The following is a 19,925-nucleotide window of genomic DNA, read 5'->3' as shown; positions in this document are numbered from 1 at the left end:
GTTGGACTTTTTGTAGGGTTCTTGGCTGGAGTCTTCCCAGGAGGCTTGGCTGCAGGTTTTTCTGGAGTCTTGTCTGCTTTCTTAAAGAAAGTGTCCAAGGAAGTTTGGACAGATTTTCTCCAGGGAGATGAGCGAAACAGCGAACTTGTTCGCTGGCGAGGCATTGCATTGGATCAAGTGTTGTAGAGTCAAAACTGGCATCAGAAAGTTGAAACAGGGTGTCAATTTATAAACGATGTAGGTGTGAAAAGTCGAAATTCAAAACATTGTAAGTCGAGGACTGCCTGTACTCTGGAAATTGGATATAGATAGATATAGCTATATAATATATCTATTATATTATAGGTTATATATGTATAATATATAATTATCTATATATATAACTATATGTAGATATAGATGTATATCTGTATCTAAAGCTATATAATCTATATATAGCTATATAATATAGATATAATATGCATATATATTATAGATATAAATATATATTTTTTTTTATTTTAGTAATTTGTGAAATGAATGTTGTTAATGCCAAAAAATGCAAATAGATTTTAATAAATTCTATTAAGAAATAGAAGGACAAGTGAAAAATGTGACTGTTAAAAATAATATAGTAGTAATATACTGACTGTACCCAGGAGCCATTCAGTTTTATCCATTTTCTGTGTATAAATGGGCATGTAATCAACATAGTGCGCCATGTCAATTTGAAGTTAATGGAAGGGTTCTCATTGACTTTAGTGGTCATTGGAGCAGGTTCCATATAAATAATGTATAGGTTAATATTGTCCACGTTTACTGAGCTTTCTTCTTTATCCTTTATGTATAGTCTGTCCTGGACTGTGAGAAACAGTGTGAAATAAACAGTGTATGTGCTTATCCTAGCTACTAGGTTGGTAGTACAGTATTTCACTCTCCCTCTGACCTGTGTTCTGTTGTTTTAGGCTGTTTGCGTCAATGAGATCTACTTATGCTTACAGTTTTAAGTACATGCTTCAAATGCATGGCTTAGATTGGGTCAATGGATTTTAACATTTTTGAGGAGCAGGCTGTCTCTCAGTAGACACTAGGATAGCATAATGCAGCCCCTGGGCTGCCTGAGCCTTTGGACACCATCAGATTATAAATCATATTGGATCAGCTTGTGCTAAAGAAAGGAAGAGAAACTGCTGAGGAGTTTTCTTTGAAGCTGCATGTGCCATGGCTTTCTAGAGGTGTTTTTAACACGCTTACCTCATAATTCTTTTTACATGGGTGTTTGCATTCCTTCTACATGTTCTTAATAATAACATTTTTGCTTGCTTGGCTTTTCAGATGTTTCCATGTCTCTCCCCACCAAAGTTTTAAACACTCACCGGAAATCTCTCAATCTAGTTGATTCCCCACATCCACTTAAATTAAAGGTAAGCTGCTTAAATGTTTATGCTACACATAAGTGGTAAGCTGTAGAGTTGGATTTGAAATGATTATGTGGCTATTAGAGGATTCTTCTTCATTTGGATATTACTTAACTGTACATTATTGTATTAAATGTTTCCTTTTGTGGCTCTGAAACAAACAGTAAAATAACTCGCACTCACCTTTCAGGGGCAAATCTGACTTCACCCGCTGCTAGGCAAGTGCAGATTGATAGGCAGTAGGGTCAGAGCAATGTGACACCAGTAAAACTGGGGAAAGAGAGAGTACTCCCCATATCCTGTCTACCCTGGAGCTGCATTCCTAGCAGTGTGTGGGGTGGAATTGTGAAAGTACATGAGCAAGGCTGGTAGATATGTCACTCAGTGGATCCATGAGGCAAAACCCACAATAATGCGGAGAGAGTTGGCTCCAACAGAGTGGTTAGAGAACGGTTCAGGGGAGGAACCCCCTTGGTCACCGCCTGTCTATGCAGGTGTTACACAGGGTACTAGTAGATGGTTCAGTATATATTCGTTACGTAGTATTCTCAATAGCTTATTAAACAGAGGCTTTCTTCATTTAACACGTCTTTTGTGTTGCCCTTGTCTGATTTGCTGACATGTTCATTTAATTCATGGCATTATCTTTTTATTCAGTAAGAACATTTTTGATAAACATCTTCACTTTTATGTAGGCAGAGGTAAAGATATACATGGAAATCAATCTAGTTTCAACTAAAATTTGTTAATTGAAAAGGATTAATACCCATGCACTTTTAGTTTTGAAAGTAGTAGAAAGTCACAGGAGCATAGTTTGTTTCCTGCTTTTATATAATTTCTAGTTGTTATGGCCCAAAACAGGTTTCCAGTGATGAAATCCCTGTTGATTCAATGGGACAGAAATACTGTATTTTCTGACATACATGTGCCACAAAATATATGCTCCTTGTTTTTGAATGGAAGAATGAAGGAAAAAAAGATCTCTTTTAGTATATAACTGGGTAGTAGCAGCAGCTAGGGAGCCCAGAATGTTCATTACTTTATTCCTATGAGTTGTGTGCAGATTTTACTTTCACTTTTGCCAGTATCTGGTAGAAACTGCTCTTACTGTAATTCTCACACATAATGTGCACTTCAATTTATAGCCTCTTTTTTAGGGGGAAAAGTATGTGTTGCATGTGAGACAATGCAGTATGACTTTTAAAGGAGGGGCTCTCTATCAGCTGCTGCATTTTCTGGGACTTAATCTGTCATTATTTTTTCATCTGCATAAGAGCTTAGTGCAAAGTACATAATCAATTTATATTCTAGATGAGGAGGTGCATTAATGTGTTCCTTTTCTTGGCTCCCTCTCCATAGCCAGAGAGTTCGAGAACTATTTTTCTCCATTAGTTCTTTCAGGTACTTGTATTTTGTTTTCTGTTTTTTTTAATAATCAGGATCCTGAAGCTGTTTTACATTTACCCAAAGATGCTCATGGTGATTTGGATTGTGAGAAATTAGTTGAACAGTTGAAGGAGTGTCCAACTCTACACGATCAAGCAGATATATTATACATCTTGTATATAATGAAGTAAGTTATTGATGGATGTTTCTCTGCAATGTCCCTTGCACATCTGGAAGTACAGTCATATGTGCACGACTGCCCTCATACAAAATCTCAGTACTGATTTTAAGCTTGCACTTTATAGGAAGGCTTGTAGGTACCTTAAGTACCATGATGATTTTCCTTGAAATATATTTAACATCAAACATACATATATATGGATATACAGATATACAGATTGTAGGTGACAAGATGGTAAACACAACTAATAACAAAAGCAAGAGTGTTCAGTATAAGAATATGAACAGGCATTGCATGTCTGAAACAAAGCTCAGTGAAATCAAATATGTAAGCCCTCCATATAGGCAAAACCCAGGATCTGATTCATTGTTGTTGTTGTTGTTGTCATTGGTGTTGTTGTTCAGAGTTAATTTGCATAAAATTTATATGCAAGTTGGAATGCACATGGATATTTCCAAAACTTTTGGAGAAACCGTAGACATTTGTTTCAGTAGAGTAGAGTGCATCCCTTTTTTTAGGTAGGACACATTTTAATATTTGACCGTTTGTTTTGTCTGTATTTAAGTGAACAATTGGCTTAAACCCCAACACTTCTCAAAATCCTTTGGGGAATGTCTACTTCAAGCTGTTGAATGTAGCACAGTAGACCTGTGACTAAACAGGTGATAAGAATAGGGCCCTAATTTAATCCAGAGTCAACTTGTCAGAGAGAATTTTCTAATGCACACATCTGGGTGGGTTTTTTTAAATAATAGTAATTATTACTCTTATTATTGTGGGAAAGCTATGGGATATTAGCAGAGTTAGCTTCACTTGCTGCTGGACTTTCCTAATGCCCCATGGATTGATCTTTCGTTTACTTTTCTGTCCTGTTTCTCACAGCTGGGTCTTTCTGAGCATGTCTAGAAGATTCATTTTTCTGCATCTTCTTTGTCCTGGATATCATATTTATACATTTCCACTGAGGAGCCTTGTTACTTGGCTACATATAACATTCCCTTCCCTCCTTGTCTTATGCCTTTGTGACAGCAGCATCTTTTGAAAAGCAAATCCTCTTTGATGCACCCTATAAAAATAGTTGAAGACCATTATCATGATATTATGAAACATAGACAGCAGGGAGCCAAGTTCCTCACCATTGTGCTGCTTCCTGAAGTAGATCAGGAGAGGGAGAAATGAACAAAAGAGCTTTTTTTCAACTCCTCTTTGTGCCCTTTCCTTTTCGGTGTTTAGAAATGTGAAAAGTTATATATATCCTTCCAAGAAGGGCAGCCTTAGCTCTGTTTCTCTAGAGCATCTGGATTTCTGTAATCTGTTGCTAGAGGGCAGAATTCTCATACCCAGGCCTCAGTTACAGAAATATAATCACTGGCTCTTTCAGTACTTTTCTCATGACAGCAGCAGCACCATAACACCTTTCCTGTTACCTGAAGGAATACAATCTTAATAGGACAAAAAGTGTGGAAATTTGGTTAACAACATGACAAAGTCCAAAGTGAAAATATATTGGAAGCCCCTGATACATCTCAAAAACTGATGCAGTCTTCAGTGTGATTGGTGAAGGCTATTCTTCTAGGTTTCTGTCTGCACAGTATTGTCCAACATGACATCTAAGTACCTGCTTCACTTAAAGCATGGGAACAGTTCCACTGACTTTAGTAGAAGTCCTGACATGCCTGAAGTTAAGCAGTTGCTTAAGGCTGGGATTTTCAAAAAAGAGCAAGGGGGATTTATATGCCCAAATCTTACTGACTTCCAGTGAGGGCTCAGCTTCTCAATACTGCTTTTACAAACTCTTTTCCTAAGTAATCTGCTGGATTAGTATTGGACAGCCTGACTCAGTATTGCAAGGCTCAGCCTATAAAGGGGTTTTGCTTCCTATGTTTTACCATCTGCCCTGTCTCTGGACTTAAGATCTTTAGTTATCTGTTGTTTTTTTGCTTCTGGATGCATCTAATCAATGTCATCTTTTCTTTGTTTCTCTTGTGGCAGAGGTCCTGACTGGAATACAGAGCTAAATGGACAGTATGGAGTCACTGTTCGTTGTCTGCTCAATGAGCTCTACAACAAGGCAGGCCTGAATCAAGAGTGGGGTTTGATCCGATACATTTCTGGCATGCTTAAAAAGAGAGTGGAAGTCCTGGCTGAGGTATAACAAAAATAAAGGTTGCCTGTCACTTCAGTAAAGGGCCTACATTTCCCAAAACATGATGATTCTTGAAGAGTGTGTTTGCTAACATTAAGAGGATAATTCAAAGGTGGCCTCTGCTTGCCGTATTGTTTCTCCAAATGTAGGGCTTGCTGTTGGCTTGTCCCCCTGAAGGGACACAGTAGACTAGCTGGTTTGGAGCATGTCTAAATTTTAAGATAATAGGGGCTTGACAGTCAACTAGGCAGAAGGTATTTGTTTAATCTCCCTGAAGGAGGTGTCCTAGGTTCCCAAAAAAGGGGGAAATACTGCTCCACTGTCACCAGCTTCAGTTCAGGGCCCTCTGACAGTTCAACAGGAGCCAGCCTACTGTTATAGACCAACATAAAAAGTAATGCATGGCAGCACCTATTTAGGCATAAATTGGCTATATTTTGAAAGTATGCAGTCGTTCATAGGGTGGTTACTTGCTGTAAAATGTTTTTTCAAAAGCATCTATTTTATCTTGTAGATAACCAAGTGAGGTGCAGAAGCAGCAACCCACAGGGCTGGCTGCACCTCCTGCTCCTAGCCTCCTTCATCTCCACCAGCAATGGCAGACCACATCATAGGAGCCTCTTGGGACTTTAAAGGGCACATGCAGAAGCTGCTCTGACGTGCTGTAATTACAGCACGTTGGAGCAGATTTGATTAATTGAGTCTGCTGGAGCATGGTAATTACCACACTCCAGCAGACTCCAGCGTCATGTGCATAAATACCCAAAATGTTTAAAGAGAATGAAAATCCCTCCTCCCTTACCCTTCTTGGGCAGAGGCCAGTCCTTTCCAATCCTCTGTCTCCCTGCTCCCCTGCCTGCTGCTGCTGCTTTCTCCACTGTTTGGGGCTGAGGAGCCTCCAAGGAGCTGGGCTGAGTGGGAACTGGGCTCAGCTGGAGAGGGGACAGCAACAAGATGGCTGGAGACTAGTTCTTCCCCACCACCCTGCCCAGTTCTGGAGCAGGCCCATCGCTTCTGAGCCATGCCCCCAGGACAACAGAGAAAAGGCAGGCAGGGGAGTGAGGGAAGGAGTGGGGAGGAGTCATGAGCAGAAAGGAGAAGGGAGGGAGGATTGTCATATGCTTTTAGAGCCTTTAAAAAGTCCCTGGAGGCTCCTGTGGTGCACTCCAATCCAAAAGAGAGGAGAAGCTGTACTACTGCACCCTCTCTGGATCCACCCCTACAAGTAGTAACATTACAGCAAGAGTTGGAATATTCCCGTGCATCTCTTACGCCGCCCCCCTGCACCATTGCTTTCATTGGGATCAGGGTTGGCTTTCATTGGCATCAGCCTGGGTTGAACTATAATAGTTCCATTGAATTCACTGGAGCTATGACAGTCTACTGCAGCTGGGGATCTTTCTCCAAATATGTGTCCCTTAGCAAATTCATCCATAATGAAGAATTCCCATAGGAGGGGTATGTTATCACCTTGAGTTAAAAAAATATTTCCCCATCAGTTAACAAAGGCCACTCTCTTGCTTTCTCTGTCATGCTTTAACAGGCTTGCACAGACCTCCTGTCGCACCACAAACAGCTCACCGTAGGCCTTCCACCTGAGCCTCGAGAAAAAACTATCACTACGTAAGTATTACCTCCTCCTAGGTGTGTGTATCTTTCCTCTCCACATTTCTGTGGTGTTGTAATGTTTCCAAATACTGTGTTCAGAAAGAATAGCAAGTCTTTTGCCTGGAAGGCCTATTACAGCAAAGTTGTATCATAACGTGAATCTTAACAAAGTATCAAAACTCATTTTAATGCATGTACAAAATAACTAAGCATCAGGGTTGCTCTTAATTGTTTGATTCACTTGTCCTAGGCCTTTGCCACCTGATGAGCTAACAAATCTTATTTACGAAGCCAGTGGACAGGACATCAGTATTGCAGTTCTTACACAGGTAATAGGTATAAAACGTGCACAAAGAGTGTTCCTCATGCTGCACCTAATTGAATGCCTGTTTCTTGTGCTGTCTGTTTATGGTAAGCGTCAAGATGACTGCCAATAAATAGCTGTCTTTTAATTTGCTCCCGCAGGAAATAATGGTGTATTTGGCAATGTATGTTAGGTCACAGCCCAGCCTTTTTGCAGAGATGCTCAGGCTCCGCATTGGATTAATAATTCAGGTGATGGCCACTGAGCTGGCTCGCAGTCTAAACTGTTCAGGTAAAGCCATTTGTACCTTTGATATTGCAGTAAACAAATACCTCTTCCCTCTCCACCCCAATGTTAAAAAGGAATGATATATGCTTCCCTCTTAAAAAAATTAAGTTAAATTATTAATATCTCCTCTTAAGTGAACATTCTAATGCAATGTTCTTATGTGCGGATGTTATATAACCATCCAGGAAATATGAGAGGTAAGAGTTTTTATGGGTGATATCTTTTATTGGACCAGCTGTGTGTTTGGGTTAGACAGATTTAGAAAAGCTTTTGGGTATTGCAGTACCATTATTTAGGTCTCTGGGAGAGAAGCAAGCACAGCAGAGTTAAATAGTGGTGGAACAAAGATGCGCAAAACTCCATATGTAAATAAAAACAGAATCCATAAGAAATTATCAGGTAGTTAACAAACAAGAGATGTAGTAAACACCTGATTAGCAGAGAGCTGGATATGTCAGGAGTACCGTTATCATCTGTGAAGTGCAGAGATGAGCAAGTATCTGGTAGATTATAATGGACCATAAAGTCATTGTCTAGGTTAAGTCCCTGGTCTTTAGAGCCTGATAGGCTAATCAGTATTTTTTCCTTGCTTTTTTTTCCCTAGAAAGTTGCTGTTTGACTAATTGATAATGTTGTTTTTACTAGGTGAAGAAGCTTCAGAAAGCTTAATGAATCTAAGCCCCTTTGATATGAAAAATCTTCTGCACCATATTCTAAGTGGAAAAGAGTTTGGTGTGGAAAGAAGCAGTAAGTATTCTGTTTGGGTCCTTGGGTGTATTATGACCAGGGATCCTGTTTTTCTCTGATTTAAAAAAAATCCCCAATTTTCAGATTTAAAAATAACCCTGCATCTACATTTTGATTTCATTTTAATTACAGAAAAATGTAGATTTGGGGTTACTTTTTAAATCTGAAATTGGGGAATTTTTTTATCAAAGAAAACCAAAATCCATCATTATGCCTTAATGCTAAATGACAGCTATTTAAATGCAGAGTTAATTTTAAGTTGTTTTTTCAGCAGCAGTCTCTGCTTTAAAAATATGCTTAAAAGTATACGGATCACTTATGGAACATAGTGATTTAATCTCCCAAAACACCAAATGTGATTATTCATTCCAGTTTCCAAATATTATTCAGAACTAAAGAATTTTGAATCCAGCCTTATTGCAAGGCAGCTTAATCATATCTGGAGAGGTCTGCAGAAATATGTGAATTTTCTGGACAAAAGGAGTAAGCTAAGCATTGTGGGTAGATTTGTACCTACTGTGTTTTAAAGATGACAAGCAGTGCCACAAAAGTCAGGGAGGCTAAGGTTGCTGTCGGGGCTAGCCAAAGTGCAAGAACTAGAATGGCCTCCTGTGTAGGAGCATAATAGCTATAGGTTCCTTGTTCCTGCCTTCCAGCCATTGATTTGTGTTTTTTATTATTGTTTAAACATAGCGAGTGGCTGCATTTGATGAATAAAACTGTCTTGCTTCTTTCTTTAGTGCAGCCTCTAGATTCCACTTCATCCAGCCCTGCAATTTCCATTCATGAAATGGGGCACACTGGAGCAACTAAAACAGAGAGGAGTGGCATTAATAGACTAAAGAGTGAGATGAAACAGGTGAGGGCTCTGTCTGAGTACTTCTTAGGCTGTCAAAGGATTGAAGAAAAAATTCAATGTCCTGAGTGCAAAGGGGAGAGCAGTTTGCAAACTGAATGTTTTATTTCTAGCTTCAGTTACATTTGTGGTGAGTTGCAAGAATTTCCTTTTTATTTACTTACATGTAGTATGGTTGGCTGTTAAAAAACAAAAAAAAAGGAAAATATTTTTAAAGAAATGTTTCTTTTTTTAATGCAAATATTCAATTTAGAAAAAATTCAGCCACCTGTAGTCTTCTAAAGCAGTAAAGGCACCTGAATTTAGACTGAATTCTTGGTTTTATTAAATAATATGAATGCTAAAAATCTTGGATTCAAGTAGTATTTTGCGCCACAAAGAGGTATACATCAAATTGACACATGGGTCATGTTAAAGCAGTGATTCTCAACCCAGGGTGCCATGAGATCCTTTGAAGGGTGCCCCAGGGTATGAGGAGATAAACAGATAAGCACACACAGAATCAAGTTTGTCCCTGCTTGGCCGATCCCCCACTCCCAATGCCCTGATCCCTGCAAGGAGGTAAGCACTGTAATATATACATTAGTTTTTGAAATTGGATGCCAGAATGGAGGTGTTCCTTGAGTTTAGTGAGGAGTGCCTCAATTCCAGTAAGGTTGAGAACCACTGTTAGACCTATGTTCAGTATGGCATTTTGCAGGTTGGAAGGAAAAGAAACATTCTTATCTGAATAGGCATAGGGATTTGTGTACTGTTCCAATTCATATACAGTATGAAGTACATACCAAGATAGCTAGAGTTTTTCTGTGCTGGTGGCTGTAGCTAAACATCCTTGAGAAGTATAATACATTCAATTTTTATTTACATGATGAAATTATTTGGGTTTTCTTTCTATATATTTATTTAATTGCAGACGAGTATTGTATTCTAGATGAATAGCAGGTTAAGTGCTGATGAAATAACTAATGCAACGTAGGAATGCATTTTAACCTTTCCTCTTACTATGGCATTATATAAACTTCATCCTAAAATGTGGGAACCAAGAAGCTTTTTGTGATCTGAATAGAGAACACTGCAATGTTGACATAGGAAATGATTTAATTATTACAGTGCAGTTTTGCTTATGAAACTGCTGTTAGATTGTAGTTATAGTCAAAAGGGCTTGTATTTCAGTCTCTGAAAATCTCTAATAATTGATACAGCTATACAGATTAAAGAGTATGAATATCAGTAGCACACGTCAAATTGGCAGCATCTGACTTGAGTGTTTTCCTACTTAAAGACTTTCTGTTGTGCTTTTGATTACCCAACCAGCCACCAGATAGCAGTGTTCTTACATTGTTCTGAATACAGATGCAGCACAGTAGCAACTATGCTGAAATGTAATGCAAAAAGATGCTTCCTGAGATTATTATCAGTTTGAAGGAGAGATGCCATTTCAATACAGAAAAGGAGTCATGTATTTCTACTGCCATGCGATTAATTTTCTATTTCAGCTGATTCCTGCTAAGACTCATTGAGCTACCAGGGATAAACCCTGACTCCAAGACATCAGTTTGACAGTGAATATTCTGCGTCTTTAAATTTTTGTATTCTACTCTTTATATGCTGCTTTTCTAATATGCTGACTACCTCCTGCTTGCACTGATTTCTGCAGGTGCTCAGCATTTCTGAAAACCAGGCCCATTAGTCTTGCAGCTTGTCTGTAAGGTGCTGTTAAATGTGGTTTAACTGAAAATAAAAATATTGGGAACTTGCTGTAGGTATCAATCAGTATCTGACCGCTTCTGTTAATGTGCTGCATCATTAGTTTAGTTAAGCATTGCCAGCCTGCCTGTCTGATTCCAAAATATGGGATAACTTTTAAGTACTAATACATGCTGTTGACACTATAATGGATACTGAATAAAAAATAGAAACTTGCAGTGCCAGCTCTGCGTCATGTGGAGACTGCCTTTTTTATCTCTCTTTTTTTTATATATGTGTGTGTGTATATATATATATATATATCCGTGTTGCCTGAGGCAGATTCTGTGGAAAGCTTGTGATTCCATAGCAACGGGGGAATGTAAAAAATCAGAAAGTCCTCAGCGATAAAGGATCTCTCAGCTTGCGATTTCACTTACAGTGGTGTGAATCAGGATTATCCTCTGATGGCAATGGGATTGCACTGGTGTGAGGACATAGGCCAACTAATGGAATGCTTTTTTTTTTGTATGAACGAAGGCAGTTTAATCCTCATTTGCTTGCTTCCTTGCTTGTTTGTTTTTACACGTGTGTCACCTTGCCTTACTTCTCTCCTGGCATAGTCGTCTGACTCGTTGGTTTTTATTTCTGTTTTGTAGTTCTTTTATGGGGGCCATTCCATGACCAGCAGCATACACGCTTCCAGGTCAACGGTAAAACACTGTTCAGAGACTTGCAATCTGTTTTTCTGCTTCCTCTGCAGGGAGTGACCTACAATAGGCAGCTTTCCCCTTATGGAACGTTATTTTCCTTTCTCCTTTTTTTCCTTTCCTTTTTTCTCTGAAATTCTGATGGGGGGGGGGGTCCCCCACATGGGGAGTGAGTTCTCATTCCCAGTCTCTTGCAACTAACATTTAATTCTCCACATTAGTGTTTTTAAACTTTAGGTGTTGTGCTGAAATGACCTACTTGACGCCCAATTAAATTGTTTGCCAGCCCTGAATGTTTAGAGGTAATGTGGAAATAGGAGTGGCATCCACTTTATTTTAGAGGTTTATAATACATTTTAATTAATAAAAATGTACTTGTGATATTGGTTGAGTAGGATGGTGGCAGCATTCCTCTTACTATATGGTCTTTTCTAGCCCCATTGTGATGCACACCCAGGGACCTGGGTGAAATTCCCTCCAAATTCATGTGTGCTTCTGGACCTAAGTAAGAATTTTAAACCAGGCTCTCTGATTTTAAGTTTAATGCACATGAAATCACAGTTTAAATCACTGTGTTGGCTGTAGAAGGGTTAAAGTGACAGCAGTTGTGCTACTCTCTCCCATCCTTATATGATCATGCCGATGTAACAGCTGCATCACAGCAGTTTATACTGGTTCGAACATAATTGTTACAGCTGTCTACACCCTTACATGATAGGCAAGTAGCTAACCTAAACCCTATATGTACAGCAGCCTGGTTTAATGACAAGTACAGATAATGACAAGAATATGTAACTGTCATCAAAAGTTTTGACCCTTGTTTATTAATTTTCTGATTCAGATTCTCAAAAGTAAATTTGTAAAATTGTTTAGTAGCCAGTGGTCCTGACTGTCTCTGATTTAAAAAAAAATCCCCAATTTCCGGATTAAAAAAAGTAATCCCAAATCTAAACTTTTCAGAGGACCTGTGGCAGCTGCTTGGTTCAGGAGTATCATCCACTCTGTATATTTGACCAAGATTTTTTGGCCAAATCCCAGTCCAGTACACAGAGATGAAGTAAATCTCTTAAGTAATGTGGGTTTGTTTTCTACCAGACATCCTTTTACATTGAAGTCACCAGCAGCTTTTTCTTTACTAAGCCCTCACTCTTAAAAGGGTGGTAGCTGTTTATATAACCTGTTATTTCCCAGTATGCCCTGCTGCAGAAACTTGTGTTTTCCAGGTAGCCACTGTGGCTCAGGCCCTCAAATTCCCATCATATTTTAGCAGTTGGCAGAAGCCTCAAAGAGGATAGTGCTGGAGGCCTCCCTTAGCTGTCCTAAACTGCTGCATACATTTATGTACACACATAAATTGTACTTTGTGGTGGTGACTGCTGGCTCCCAGTATAGGGAGACCAATTGTTGCGCCTCCCGAACTCCATGGAATGTATTGTCACAGGGATACATGCATTTTTATACTTGTGGCCTATCCCATGTCCCATTTCCATCTGCACAGGAATTCTGTTGCAATGTTTCCACGCACAGAGGGACAGAATTCAGTGCCATTTTGTCAGTGCACTTAATTCATATGCAGAGTTGCAAACAAGATGCGAGTAGACAACTGGTTAGGACTGGCACAAACTAAAGAAGTCAATCTGTGTAGAGCAGCAATGCTCAACTTGTTTCCCTGGCAAGCCGGATGGGCAGTGCCCAGCTCATTCACAGGCTGGATCGAGCCAGTGGTCCCAGTCCAGCACCCAGGGCAAGCATGGCAGGCACTATCCAGCCATGAGAAGGGGGCCAGGGGATAGGCCAGTCCCAACATGGCCTTGCCAGGAAAAGGCACTTGACCTGGCCCTGCAAGAAGGGAGGGGGCATGGCCAGGCCCCATGGGACAGAGCAGGGTGTGGCCTGTCTCTGTGGGGGAAGGGGGTGCAGCTTGGCCCTGACCAGCCACGCGGGGCTTGGGGTTTGGGAATTTGGTGAAGGGGAGGCTGGCTGTATTAATGGCCACCACTCCCCTGCTGCCAAATTTCTGGAGCCCCACAGGCCAGGTGCAATGTCTCCATGGACCAGAGGTTGAACACCCCTGGCATGGAGTAATTTTTACAGCACTGGTACATCTGCATTATTCAAATGTTGTATCAGTCCATGTGAAGTGAAGAGGGCAAAGGAAAGGATTTTTATTTCCTCCCATTGAGTGAAATGAAAACCACGTCCTCTTTTCAGTCAAACACGGCAGGGCAAATATGACCATTCTTGTTTGGCTCCCCAGTGCCACTGATGCACAGGCAGTTTAGATCACATCTGTGCCCTGGGCGGGAGGGGGTAGAGTTTTCCAGTATTTTGACTCTGCAGTACTTACTCAGGCTGATTCCCACTAGCTTCACCAGCAGTTTGACTTAAAAGGGTTTCAAGATTCAGATCTCAATGAACTCCCCCCATGTGCCCAGCTCTGAGTGGCTCTACAAGAGGATACAAAGAGCTTTCTTGGCCCCAGATAGAACAGGGCACAGTGCAGTTAAGTGATAACGTCCAGAAAATGTACGATCTCCGTTGGCTCTGGGAGCGTTTCTAGATGGTGCTACAACTGTAGGTGGTAGATCACTGTCCTCTTTAATTCTGTCTTGCTGAAGCCTGCATTAGTCAATAATAGCAAAAAGATAAACAGTGATGGTTGGTGTAATGAGACTGAAGTACAGACAGGGCAGGGAAAGATGATTTTCTAAAACAGATGTTGGCCAATGTGCACCCCTGCAGGTTTGCTACAATAAGTGCCTCCCAATAAGTGTAACAAAATTACAGATCCTATATGTCACCTGAGGCTAAGCTTGAAGGCCATATCAGATGCACCCACAGACCCTGTAATATCTTATTTTTTAGCTAGAGCTATTGGTGTGAATTCATACGGTCTGCAGACATGCCATTTAGGGCTTGTAACTATCACTGGACAACTAGCTCTGGGCTGCCAGGGCCGGCAGGATTCTTAACAGTCCATGAAAGACATCGTGATGCCAGCAAATCTCCCGTTCTGTCCTCATGTCTCCGAAGGAGTAGAGTCCTACAATGGATGTTTCCTTTCATGTGGTTTGAAGTCATACCTTCACTAGCTTTAGGAGATACCCAAGAGAGAGATGCTTTTGCAGCTGTCAAGATGCTGGAGAAATCCCTAGTTGGAACAGGGATTTCATCCCATATGCTGTATTAGAATGGGGGACACATGGATGGTTTGTAAGTGATTCAAAATAAGCCTACAAATCTGCTTATCTGTTCTGTTCTGTTTAGTGTAACCTGTTTTGCATGCCTCCTTCCTTTTCTCTGTCCACCTCCAAACCTCCATTGAGCTTATAATAAAAGTATTGACCATGTTTCCAGTTGTTTCAGATTGCTTTTAACACTGTTTGCCTCCAACTCTACCCCAATAAAGGCTGATCTTATAAGTGGAAGGGGGAAGGGGCGGCAAGCCTAATCAGTACTTGAAGAGAAGAACAAGTGGGGAATGGGAAGGGCGGTGTTGTAAAGACAGTACAGAGTGACTTATTTCTGTTTTCATCAGTATTATGGTGGCAGTACTACTGAGAACTTGGTCTGTGGGGTTGCTCTATAAATAGAGCCCACTGGCTGAATTCGGTCTGCAGAACTGCTCTATCTAGCCTGTTGGGCTACCAGTGAGCCACCAAGGGTTGTGGGGTGTGGGCTGCTGCAGAATTTGATGTCTCTTGGCCCTACTGACTATGGCTATGGGTGGCCAGCTTGGCTTGCCACTGGGAGCATCTACACAAGACGTTTGTTGCTGTTGCACAGTAGGGTCATAAACAATCTGTGTGCCACCAGGACTGTGCAGTACCAGCAGGTACTGTGCAGTCATTTAGTACTTGCTAAAACACGTATTAAATGACTGTGCAAATATCTACTGTGCAGTAGGGCACATGTGTAGATGCACCCACTGACACTCTCAGATCTGCTGCCACAGGACCCCTATCCCCCACCTCCACCAGACCCCATGCCACTTTTGGACCTGCTGCCAGTGACCATGTTGGCCATCTGCATGCCCTGAACTGGGACTGGCCTATGAGGAGACCCATAGTGTGCATCCAGCTTGGGGTCCCAGGTGAGCTTGACACACCTGCTTTATACGGATCTTTACCTCGATTATTGGAGAAGGCTTTCTTTCCTAAGGGAACTTGATGCAGAGCATCAGGTCAAGCAATGATAAGCACGTTCTATCAAGATTTTCAAAATCAGTCAGTAGTGTTGCTCAGAAACTAGCAAAATGGTGTAACATGCAAGAATTAGTGTTTGCAGTTTAACAAGTGGTCTGTCTCTCTTGCAGAAAGGCAGTAGTCCATCCTCTCCCACTAGTACTTCGTCCCTCACGGGGACTAGTGTAAATATCAGCTGGGATGATCGTCAAGGGCAGTGGCTCCGCAGAAGAAGGCTTGATGGTGCCATTAATAGAGTTCCTATTGGGTTCTATCAAAAAGTCTGGAAAATCCTTCAGAAGGTGAGCTGATGGTAATAGAAGGTGGGAGACAAGTAGGCTGTATATAGCCTTGGATGGATAGTATTTCAGATGCATTATGTACTGTGGATTGAAAGTAGAGTGGTTGGAAACTAGTATTTTGTGGGAATATCTGACTAATACAAAAAAGCTCTACTGAAACGTGTTTGCATCTGTGTATTTCTTCTGAAATTCAGCAGAAAACTGTGACTGACTGATTACATTCTACACATCACATTTCCAGTGTTTCCCATCTTAAACTGGTCATGGTCATTGTCACTGAAGGCTGTCACACCCCAGTTCATAACTGAATGGGGAAATTAAAGAAAAAGTTGTTGCTTGCTCTTTAAAAATGTCTAAATTCTGCAAATTTTTTGTAGTGTCTATATTCTAAAGCCAATATGGGCTCTGCTAAAAAATAATCCCTGAAGTTATTTCTAAGTTCAATATGGTGTGGCATTTGAAACAGTGTGCCCTAAGAAATAGTATGAAAAGGAGATCATAAACTCCCACTGACTTGAATTTGACTTTAAATTCTGCCCTTGTGATTTGCTGTTAGGGTCAGAGTGTTTACTAAGCTACTCTTGCATGCTAGAAAGTAGGAATATGTGCTACATGTCCAAATAGTCCAGATATTTCACAGTTTTGAGCCCCAATAGGCTTAATCAGTGCCATGAGACATGGAATTCTTTGTGTATTCACTGCCTGGGCTTATTAAAGTGCTACTGCTAACTTAAACATTTGCCTTGGGGTGAAATTAAACAACACCTAAAATTACTGAACATGAGAGAAATGAGAAGTAAAATGGCTTTTCTTTAAACATGACAGCACTTTGTATAGCCAGCGTGTCCCTGTTTCCATGAATAGTCAGTTATTTTCCCTATGTCTGAGTAATTTCCACGCAGCAATAAGAAAAAACAACTGAAAATGTAACTAAATTCAATTGTAAAATTGTCAACATTTGCCAGCCAATTTAATTTAAGTTAATATACCTAGCTTTTTAGGTTCCTTAGGGCTGAGTAGCTGTCTGATTGATGTCTGACATATTAAGCCTTAAACCAATTTAAGTTTTGAACATTACCATGGAAATAGCTGGGCATTAACATGCTTCCATATGTGAAAAGCTAATGCTGCCTAGCTTTCTCTGGGTGAATTTTTCTCATCTGAAGACTTTTCTGGTCCCTCTTTAGAGTGTATACCATTTCTTTCTTGACCTACTTTACCTGAAAAGAGTGTTTGGTCAGATTTTTTTTGAGGCTCACATGAATCCTGTTAAATCTGCCCTAAATTTTTGTTTGCTCATCCTCATCTCATCACGATTCCCAAAATCCCTTTAGACCATTAATACCTGTCCTCCCATAGTTTTCCTAGGCAAGCTGGGTGTTTCTAGCTTCAGTCCTTTCCTCAAGCCTATTTTATCTGGTCCCTCAGCATTTTTGTTGCTCGTTTCCAAAGAATTTTTCATTTATTGCTCTTATGGGGCTGCTAACTGCCAAGGGATCTTTTACTAGCGAGAGAGTGCTTATTTTTCACAGACAGCAAGTGTTTTTATTTGTTATGAGCAACCCATAAGACGATGTTTCAGGTTTGCCTGGGAAAACAGACAGGCAATTCCTCCCCACCCCCAAAAAAACAACTTGGGCAAATAGTGTTTCGGTGTAAGTGCAGCATAGGGTTATTTACATTATAGCATTCAGGTGTCCTCTCTCATGGTTTTTTGGTGGTGTTGCGTGATTATTTCTTTGGCAAAAGTGAAACAAAGTGTTGGAGTATCATTGTTTTTAAAACTGTTTGATATCACAGAGCAACTTTTCCAGGAAAAAAAAACTGACTGAAGTCAAAGGGAATGTGAATAGGTAGGGAGACCATATGTCCCAGTTTGTCTGGGCCAGTCCCAGATTTCAGAGGCTGGTCTGAACCAATTGGTGAAATTGCAGGGGCACAAGGCACAGTCCAGTGGGGAGGTGGGGTGGCATGGTACGCCAGGCAGGCAAGCACTTTTGCTACTGCCTGCCTAGTACTCCATGCTGCTCCAACTGTGCCTCTGCCTGCAGCAGCACCGCTGACTTGAGAGTGGGGGAGGAGGGGGCAATGTCCTGGATTTCCTTTGGTCCCATATGGTCACCCTATCAATAGGGTTCAGGTTTGTTTTTAAGGGCCATTTTTAACCTTTATTAAATTAATGTTTTTGTTTTAGTGCCACGGGCTGTCCATTGATGGCTATGTTCTTCCTTCTTCAACTACACAAGAGGTACAGTCAAATAATGAAGTCTTCCTAAGAATCTGACAAGCTGTTTTACTCTACGGCACAATGTGCAATGCGTTCTTCTTTGCTGTTCTTTTGTTTTAAAACACTTTAATTAAAACTACAGTGGTAGTAATAAACTTTGAATCTTAATTAAATAGGACTGCCCGAATGCTTAAGAGACTGGGATAGTAGGTTCAGATTATATTCACGATGAAATCCTGAAAATACTAGGCCTACCTCATCAGAGCAGGACTTTCGATGTTTAGAACACATGAGATTTGCTTTTTTAAAAATGTCTGTAGTAGACCCTAAAGTGCTTTACCATCCATTTTACTTTCATCCTACTTTCATCCTATTCCCTCTGTGCATTAAAAAAGAAAAGTTATTTTTAACCACAGCCAATGAGGTAAGAGCTCTGCATCTCAAATGAGTTAATAATTGCACATTCTATTTTTAGAAGCAGTTTTCCTGTTTGAAATGTATAAGAACAGTCCTTGATATTTAAATGTCTTCAAACCAGGCTACTATTCCATTTTCCAGGAAAGCTGCAATAGTAAAAGATCCATTTTATTTCCTAATGCACATTCAGTATTTTTTCCTCTTACTGTTTTGTTACTCTTAAAGAAGGGTTTAAAAACCATACCCTGTTTAAGGTAAAATAGAGGGCAGCAAATACAAACATGAATACTAGGAAAATGTTCTGATCTGCTGAAATTACACAAGCTATTTCAAATTCTATGACTGCAATCAATACACAGAGATTTCTAGCCACAAAAAATTGATTATAGAATAATTGTGGCTGATCACAATTTTGTCTGTTTAAATGGATGCACTTTGTCTTTACACGTCTTTGTCTGGTTTGGTTTAATGCAAACAACTCGCATCCCCATCATGAGGCACTTCTGGTAGATTTAAATATGCCATTAGAAAATGAATAGCTGTCAATAACAGTACAGCAACAAGTAACCTGCAGTCGTGTAAATGCCCTGGTCATCAGATTTCTATCATTCTTCTAAGCCCCAACCCTCTGTGCAGTTCTTCCCCTATCACATAATCAAGGGGAAGTCCTGGCAGCGTGCCTGAAAAGTCAACAAATTTGTGCTATTTCAGTGGGAGATCAGGTACCCCAGCCTGCCTGCCTTTGTGTTAACTATTCATAGGGGATGCACTCTGCCCAAGACCTATTGTCAGTGCAGAACGCCTGTGCAACCCCTATATTTTACTTCTTTTGGCTTTTATTTTTGTTTAGCATCCTAGTCTCTGAACTAACCCAGCTTCTCTCCACCACCACCCAAGCCATGTGTCAGCTCCTCTAAGAGTTTTGACACCATATGACATCATTGTTCTCAGGGCATGCACGGACGTTTGGCTGGAATGGGTTCAAAAGAGGAGGGGGGAGATGCTGCTCTGTAACAGTCACCTGTGCAGGTGCCTGTAGCCATGCAAATGTAGCAAACCCCTGCTTTGGATGCAGTTAAAGTTGAGGCAGTTTAGCAGGCTTATATCCCTGTAGGTTCATGCACACCCAGCAGCTAGAGCACAGCAGCTCCCATGCAGTCTTGGAGCAGCTCCCCTTCTGTGCATGCCTTCTCTGCCAGTACAATGGGGACCAAGCCATGGGCTCGTGTATTGTGCAGTCAACAGATTCATTTCTTGTCTCAATTTTTTCACTGATTTGTACTGGACCCAATGACCTTGTAAGGTCCCTTCCAGCCCCTGACGTCTGTGAATCAGTCTCACAGCTTTTGGAGGACAGCAGTGTTGCACAGACGGCAGGCTGTCATTGCTTTTTGTATTTCACCAATTTAGGATATTTGAATCTTTCAGTTTAGGCAGAAAAAAAATGCATGGATTTTCTGCCCACATACACACCCTGCCCCCGCGC

The 19,925-nt window shown here is 40.7% G+C and overlaps 1 protein-coding gene across 6 annotated transcripts in view; it reads left to right on the top strand.

The window, feature by feature from the left end:
• The window catches only part of PHKA2 (phosphorylase kinase regulatory subunit alpha 2), a 76,855-nt gene that overhangs the window by 52,615 nt on the left and 4,315 nt on the right, over window positions 1-19,925 (top strand). For 3 of the 6 annotated variants that reach the window (XM_019524827.1, XM_019524830.1, XM_019524831.1), the window contains 11 exons: window positions 1,315-1,403; window positions 2,837-2,970; window positions 4,957-5,113; window positions 6,654-6,733; window positions 6,969-7,047; window positions 7,184-7,313; window positions 7,956-8,057; window positions 8,798-8,916; window positions 11,259-11,312; window positions 15,625-15,795; window positions 17,990-18,043. In XM_019524827.1, coding sequence (XP_019380372.1) covers window positions 1,315-1,403; window positions 2,837-2,970; window positions 4,957-5,113; window positions 6,654-6,733; window positions 6,969-7,047; window positions 7,184-7,313; window positions 7,956-8,057; window positions 8,798-8,916; window positions 11,259-11,312; window positions 15,625-15,795; window positions 17,990-18,043 — 1,169 coding nt within the window. The other 3 variants (XR_002098957.1, XM_019524828.1, XM_019524829.1) reach the window with 3 other exon arrangements.

The sequence above is a fragment of the Gavialis gangeticus genome, unplaced genomic scaffold (assembly GCF_001723915.1).
Source record: "Gavialis gangeticus isolate Ggan-Ray unplaced genomic scaffold, GavGan_comp1, whole genome shotgun sequence".
Classification (NCBI taxonomy): Eukaryota; Metazoa; Chordata; order Crocodylia; family Gavialidae; genus Gavialis; species Gavialis gangeticus.
Note: the sequence above shows the minus strand (reverse complement) of the source record. Positions and strands in the feature narration are given on the sequence as shown.